This window comes from Oculina patagonica, chromosome 6 (genome assembly GCF_052425735.1).
Source record: "Oculina patagonica isolate OP01 chromosome 6, crgOcupat, whole genome shotgun sequence".
NCBI lineage: Eukaryota > Metazoa > Cnidaria > Anthozoa > Scleractinia > Oculinidae > Oculina > Oculina patagonica.
This window is the reverse complement of record NC_135763.1, coordinates 35276927-35284996: the sequence shown is the minus strand read 5'-3', so window position 1 is coordinate 35284996 and position 8070 is coordinate 35276927. Positions and strand designations below refer to the sequence as shown.

At 39.0% G+C, this 8070-nt stretch overlaps 2 protein-coding genes across 2 annotated transcripts; both read right to left on the bottom strand.

Moving 5' to 3' along the window:
- Positions 1-814: 814 nt before the first annotated feature.
- Positions 815-2780, bottom strand: LOC144658445 (uncharacterized). Its single transcript, XM_078518849.1, has one exon. The coding sequence runs from the start codon at positions 2530-2532 to the stop codon at positions 1282-1284; it is 1251 nt and encodes a 416-aa protein (XP_078374975.1). The 5' UTR covers positions 2533-2780; the 3' UTR covers positions 815-1281.
- A 2613-nt stretch (positions 2781-5393) lies between these two features.
- On the bottom strand, positions 5394-7698 carry LOC144656562 (uncharacterized). The gene has a single exon (XM_078516784.1). It carries the CDS (start codon positions 6925-6927, stop codon positions 6070-6072), a length of 858 nt encoding a protein of 285 aa, XP_078372910.1. The 5' UTR covers positions 6928-7698; the 3' UTR covers positions 5394-6069.
- Positions 7699-8070: the final 372 nt, after the last annotated feature.

Below are 8070 nucleotides of genomic sequence, written 5' to 3'. Positions count from 1 at the left end.
ATGCACCGTTGAAAAGAGTGGCTTAAAATATGGACACTCCTAGGGTGAAGATTGTTCGGTAAAAGTACATGAGCACATATTAATGCGGTGAAAGATTCGCACGTGAACTCTCTATAACACTCCTTAATACTAAAACACAATGCGGTATTTTAACCATAAGAACCTAACCTGATTAGAATGTTAGCCAAATCCTATTCCCACGGAAAAGAAAATCCTCTTCTCTGATTGGCTGTTAATTGTCACCACTGTGAATATATTATAAATATATTGAAGAAAAGCGCGCGCTCGAGGCTGGTCGAACTATAGCAATGTCTCTTAAAAAATCGTAACTGTCTGAGGGAAAGATGTTGTGCCGTCATTTCATGCCCACTCAAAGATATTACTCAAATTGGTGAAAAACAGTAAGCAATCGGCCAGTTGGACAATATCGACACTTGAACTTGTGGTTATACTCAATAACGATACTGAGTTGTCTCTATCGTGTTTATCTATCCCCCCCCCCCCCCCCCCCCCCCCCCCCCCAAGGTGTTTTCCTTGTTTTTTAGCCGTAGATCTTCCAAACTTGAAATGATATTCTTGTTACTCGTTGCCATACATTTCATTTGAGTAATTTGAAATATTGGCCTTGCATCGAGACAATATCACCTACCTAGCAGCAGTCTCCTGCCTGCGTGAAGATCTATGATTTTGTGTGAAGTGGATAGTAGATTTGTAGATCTGGTCAAAATTCAATTTCAATGTTACACAGAAATAGACTTGGAACGAAATTTAAAGGTTTATATAAACATCTTTAATTTATTGTACACACTTTTTAACCCTACACATAACTAATTTTTCAGTCTTAATTAAATCAATGTTTCTGCTACAACATAAAATAGACTAATCTCCTTTTGGTTACCGGGGCAACTGACACTTCAATGCGGTCGGAATTCGACTGAACCCGCGATGATACATAAAGGAAGTCGCTAAGCAACAAACGGAGCGACTCTAAGGTGAAAACTTTGCATTTGGGGTACTCACAGATGAAACTCTACTGCTTTACTATTTTCCTGAGAATTAAAACTGGACTTCTTGTTTTGAAAACCACGGCTCATTTAAATTGTTGTCTTTCTTGTCCGTGTTACAGTTGCTGTTGAGTCTATAAACTCGCATAATTTCGTAAAATGTGATGCCACACTTTTTAAGCAACATGGCCTTGCCAATTGATGCTACTCACAACATTTATCTTTGTTATGTTCGAAGTCTACCCGCAAACAAACTGAATCCACAGCCGTTTTCCAATTATCTTAATCCTAACTTCTTTGCTGCTCCATAAGAGTAATGTAAGAAAAGTTTCCCATTCGCACCCTCTTCTGGTCTCACTTGCTCGAGCTTGTTGTCAGTAAATCCCCCTCTCCCATAAGTCGTTGCAGGCGGACTGCGCGCTCCATTCCCGTCATGCAACAAGAGCTGGGGTAGGGAAAGTTCAGAGGGTGATGACCTCGGGCTCAATCCCACGATACTTTGCTGTTTCTTGTGGTTAATATACGGAAACCTCGTAACTGGTTTAGTACCAAATACATCTTGATTAACAGGTTTTCCGAGGGAGGGAATACCTGGTATAACCGACGGTTTTCTGGAGCTTTGTGCATACTCCTTGAGAAAAGTGTGTCTCTGATTTCCGGCAAGAAGAACTGTTTCTGTATGTTGTTTTAATTTCGCTTGAATATAGGCGTTCTTTTCTGTGACTTGCGTAATCAGCGCTTCAGCTTCCTGACAAAATTTGACAGCTTGTTTCTCTAAGCGCCAGACTGCCTTGGTTCCAAACTCATGTACGCTCTGTCTCTTTGCATTTCGAGCCGGGAATTCATTAAATTGGATCGCTGGCGTGATTGAAAATGTCGCTGGAGTCAGTCGCATCGCATTCCCGATGTAGTCTTCTCCAAGCGTTATTTTATTTGTTGTGTAACTCTCACGAACTGTCCTTCGCGATTTGAGAACACCAGCGAACACTTTAGCTGGGTCACTAGCTTCATTTGTGGGCTCTTGTATCAAACTTGTCGCCGTCCCGTTGGTTTCGGCCTTCAAAGCTGGATTCGAAGACGGTTTGTCCAATACGTTCTCTACCTCTGCTTCGAATTTCTGAGGATCCTTGTCAGGGCACGAACCCTCTTGTCCAGTTACAGGGACTTTGTCAGTTGCCTTAGCAACCCATTGCTCGCAAACGCTCACTTCACCCTTAATATCTGTTTCTTTTCCATTACTGTCAGTAGGGTTGTCTTTGTGATTCGTTTTCTCTGTGGCATTGTCCGCACATGATTTATCTTCCTTGTCCTCATCCTCAAGCCTGCTCTTTCTCTTCTTTTCTTTCTTGCGTCTGGGAATAAATTTCACTTCAACCAAGCTGTTGAATCTGACTCGCTTGATGTGTTTAGCTGAGGGCTTGTCGATACGAAATGTAACAAGAACTGTTTGTAATGATGACTGACTGCTGTCTGTCGAATTGTCATTCGAATGGCATAAGTCGTATTCGTCTTCTTTGAGATCTGCCATGACTCTTGATAATGTCAAAGTGTACTTAAGAAAACAAACAGTTACCTTATAAACTCGGTATATAGCAGCACAACTTTTCTCAGCTGTTATTCACTTAATCCACATCGCTGAAGCTGTAAAACATTATTCGCGATTTCCAGTTTGTAAGCTGTAAACGACAAAGCTTGCGATGTTCGAGAAACTACGGAGATAAACTTTATAACATACACCAGCATACACGACCCGTTGATTCCTGGAAATCAGTGTAACTCACTGAATTCTTGCAAGTTTCGTAAGCTATAAGACTGGAATCCAAGCTTCTTCACAATTCAAGGACACACCGTCGAAAGAATCTTGGATTAGGAGAAGAATGGATTCGTTTCCTTGATGAATTGAGACGAACTGTTGTCCACCTGAAGTTATTGTGGAAATAATAATGTACTGTTTAACTTTTGTCTGAGCCGTAAGGTTGGTGGTATTGACTACCTTCATGTGGCCTTTGGCCAGCCCATCGTCGAAAGAATTGCTAGTATCGCTAACTCTTGCTTTGGTATCTTCTGTCTCTCCATAATACGTGATTCCTTGCCAAGGTTGATCGTGTAATTGCCATTAATTTGCTGTTAACGAGTTAACTTGCGCAACTACTTAGCAACAAGAGACGCAAAAATGATTTGAGAGACGTGTCAACTGTTTTGTCTCTCGCCAGGTTGCATAATGTTCTGACAGATCACGCTGAAGTCAATACCACAATTTATCTCTCAGTCAATACGGGCTCCCTTGAGGAGAGGTAAGGTGTACAGCACGCAATTTCAAGAGTTTCTCGCTTGTTAAAAACGATAAGTGGTGGGTTGGACTGACGCAATTACATCATAAAATGCGCAAGTGATGTTCGCCTTACGAGAGTGTACCTTGACCTTCTTATTTTAGCAGCCGATGTCGTTTCTGACTTGATTATGTGAAATATCGTTGTAGTCTTGAAAGTTCCTTCGAGTTTTTTCATGTATAATGAAACATCCACAAAACAAAAAATTCGAAAGCCAAGAAACTTTGTATTGAGTGTCTAAGGTTTGAGCTCATTCACAATTAGCATTAACTAATTTATACGCAATTAATTATAGCTTTTCTTTTTGAAAACAAAGCTTAACTTTTAGTATCTTGGCAATTATCACGTAAAGAAACAATGCAAAACTTTTGTTGACCATTAGAAACAAAACTTCCTTAACAAAAACAGTCCATTGCTGACCGTAACCTTGAAATCATGACTTGGAGTACCTCGCTGGGATAACATTTTTTAGCGGCGATATTCGCGAAACGAAGACATACTTATAATTCAACAGATACCCAAACGTCCTTTATAATTAGCTAACTAATAACTTCAAGCCTTAATTTGTTGAAATCAAAACATACTTAGCACCAAACACGTTCACAACAATTACAAGATTTGCGTTCTCCTTTCGTGACATAATCCCACAAAGTTTCCGCGCACCTCAGTGGAAATTTTTGTCTGGAAATTAAAAAGAAGGACATATTTTGACGAAGACTTAACGGATAAATGTTGATTAATAGAGCTAAATGGAGTAGATTGCGAGGTTAATGTTATGTAGATTAGCCGCTAATCCACCAATATCGAGTACACTAATTACACAACAGACGCCTTGCAACTCATTCTAGAAGGCGTACAGACGTCTAGAACCCATGCCCCCTTGCGCGTACCACAAGAACACGACGAGACTGAAGCAAAACTGAGCTGTCACGTACGATCTAGATATTCGCACGTGTTGCGCTCTTAATTCCCGCCGCAATCAGCAGTTTATCGATGTTATAAAGTCAACCCTTGTAATCTTCTGTTGTCCGAAAATAATGCACAATGTTTCTCTGGCTCCCTAAAACCCTTAGGGAAAAGTTTTGACAAGGCCTGTCCCGAATGTGCTCGTGAAATGCTGGAAAGTTGCTCAGTGGAATGCCAAAAAGTTGCTAAAATAAAGTTCTCCGAAAGTTGCTCAAAAAAAATCCAAAGTGTTGATTTCAAATAAGAAACATTTCTCAATTATTTGCTAATTTCCCTTTAAAGGTAAGATTTCTAAGCATTTTCATGCAATTTAACTGCAGCAGAAATATCTAAATAACATTTTAAGACCAAAATTTGACGAACAATCGTGCAGATACCGATGACGTCATGTTTCCTGACGAGTTTTTCATGCTGAATGAGACGAAACTTGAAGCATCTTCTGAGCTTTCTCGGAAATCTTCGGCAAATTTCGTTAATCTTTGGAAAAGTTCGATGATTCATGCTTAAAAATGTCATTTGTCCTTCGAACAACATTCGGACAGCTTTCGAAAATCTTCGGTCTTAAAATTGCAAAACGTTGCTCGAAATTGGAAAAAGTTGCTCAAACGTTGCCGAGCACAATCGGGATAGGCTTAGTTTTGACACATTATTATTCTAGTATTTGGACCGATGGCAGGGGTACGTGGAGAGAGAGGAGAAGAAATGGTTTAATAAGCAATCACAACAAGCGAGTGGTTCAAGAAACCTAACCCTAGTAAATGCATTGGACTTTAAAAGGGCAAACTCGCGTGAGCACGACGAAACTTCTCACGCAAGCATGTACCATCCAAAACAACAATTCATGATAACACGTCATGCCGTGACATTCAACATGAAGTTCCTTATCGTTGCCAAGTAACGGCGCTGCTGAGCACGTTCCTGATAAAACTAAGGGCTCAGACAATTCTTTGAATCCAGGCTGAACGGCTTGGCACAACAGAAGCTAATTGGTATAAAGTGACTTATTATAACTAGTTTTTCTTTGTTTATTTGTAGATTGGTTCATTTTACACTTAAGGAATTCTGCGAGATCATTTACAATAAATTTCTTCCTTTCTGAGACCCAAGATATGACTGAAGATCAAAACAAATTATTTTACATTAATAATGTATAAAATTTCAAAATAAATTTTCTTTAAAACAATTCATTTTACATCCAAGCTAACACTAAATTATAACTTTTCCTCTTACATCTCGTGTTTATCAAGAACTTTTTTTGGCAGTTTAGAAATGCCATGATGATGATGATGATGATGATGATGATGATGATGATGATGATGATAACAATAACAACATGACAATGATAAACCTAGCTGTGTTGGTGGTGTTGATGTTAAGGTGATGTTGATAATTTGATTTCAAATATACATGTGATAAGATAATTCTTTTCTTCTGATGTTTTAAGCAACTAAACTACTATCAGACTATGTCCAAGTTCATCTTTTGTTTTCCAAACAAAGCAAGCTGGCTTCTCAAACTTCGCCAACGTTAGCGCTCAATCTCTACACAGTGTTAACTTTTTTCTATAGACAATTATCAACAACATAACTTTGATTTCTATTTTTACATCAAAATGATTTTGAAATAGACGTTTGTACAGCAAATACATCAATTTCCGTGAGGGTACATGTCCCAGCTTAGAAAACAAAGGGGACAATAGCTGTTTCACCATAATATGTACAAATGTTCGAAACACGCAATGTTATTTTACCTTACTGGTTAAAACAACATTAATATAGAATGCTACTTGGTATAAGAGAAGACATAGATCTCCCTCGTGTAATAGGCGCTGTCGAATTTGATCGCAAGGTGCTATCTTTTGAACTCCACGCCGAGAACGGACTCCAACCATCAAGATTAGAAGAAAGTTCGCTAAATTTAGCTTCGCTGGGCATGACTTGGTTTTCTTTCTTTTCTATCGGTTTTTCATCTCCTATTCTGATAGAACTGTCCGAAAGCCTTCTTTGAAAAAGCCCCTCACATTTTTCCTTTGGAAGTGGAGTTGAAAGTTCTGAATTATTTTTTTGTGTAGCCAAAGTTGTATTGTTCAATCCACTCTCCAAAGTAGGTCTGCTTCGAGATCTTTGAAGCGCTTTCTCGATTGCCTTTTTAAGATCAGGTGTGTACGGAATCTTAGGCAAAACAAGATCTAGTTTCGGCAACTCTTGCGGAGGGCGGTGATAAAACTTTAGCCTTCCTTCGACGGGAAGTGTAGAATTCCCGCTGTTTGTATTTTCGTTGCCTTCTTTATACCGTGCAGTCTTCCTGGCGCTGTTAGTCTTTACATTGGGCGTGGAATTCGGCCTGCCGTTGTCAGAAAGCTTTCCATTAAGTTCAGGATTTGAATCGCGCTTGCCGTACGTAGATAAGTTTTGTGTTTTTCTGTTTCTGTTCTGTTTACCCTTGACATCAATTCGGCGATCCAAGGCGGTGCGAGTTTTGTGTTTGCCCGCCATCGCGTCTATGATTCTTGCATTGGTAGTCTTGCATTTGCTTAGTCGATCCCACTTGCTTGGAATAAGAAAAACCTCCTCGTTCAAATCGAAGCGTACCTTTTTGGTCAACTGTTGGTCCTTTTTTTCTTCCATGGCTAATAACTCGTACAAAATTCCCTGATGCAGCTGCTTAACTCGGGCAGTTAAACATTCCGATTTGTAAAGTCTTGTAATCTCGTCGTAAATCTTGTCTGTCTTGTGAGATTTGTAGCGTACGAATAACACTTCGCGGCACGTCTATAGTGTGTAAACATCTCACAACAATTTCAATATACTTGGCATTTCATACAATGCCTTTGAAAGCTCCTGAGTCTTTGACAGGATGTACATCAGGTATTATGAAAACTGAAGTGATTCTTAATTTACGTAACAGAGAAGCAATATGCACATGTAGTATTACCTTTTGTGCTGGGATAAAAGGTAATTACAATACTGTAAGATTGCTTGACAAGTGTGCTAGTAGATCTTTCTTCTAAGCACTTCAGGGTAAAAGCCAATTAGAGCAAAGACCTTTGCGAAGCAGGCTAACTTGGTTTCGACTGGTAATAACAATTTATTCATCTTCGATGTTCTTACTAAATAATGCATGCGTTTTTCAGCTGTTAATCCGCTAAACAGCACTAGCTGTCAAATGAATAGAAAAGCTTTCGGTTTCTTTTGAATACTGACTTTACAAAGCGCCCACAAAGTCGTTTGTCTCGAGGCCATTACGTCAATGGACCTTTAGCAAGTCTAATGAAGTCTCTTGAGGGAATATGAAAAATGAATTCTTTCTTTCTTCATTATCACTTCGCAGAAAATTAGCGAAGCCAAAAACAAATTAGGAAGTATATAGGCCTTGATGAAGGCACACCACAGTGTAAAATAAACAGGCTTAAGAAATATAAACAACTGTTAGGAAGGTGTACGAGTTAATTAGATTTCTATGGTAATCTGTGGTCATGTCGCTATGTTATGTGTTAATGTCGTTTATGGCTCAAAATCGCCTGTGTTTAACCTCATTATATATAGCAGGGAAAACAAGTGTTCTCAGTTGAAAGAAAGAAAATAGTACCTGGATTTTTCTCGACTTTTCCCCTTAAACACGGTAATCCGTGGCTGTGTTGCTACACTCTTTTTTTTCTATAAGAATTTATTTTATAAGAATATCGAGGCTGAAATTTGCGAAATTTTAAGAATATTTTAAGAATAATAATATGTTTTAACGAAACAGTATAAAATTCTTCCGTTCTCTCA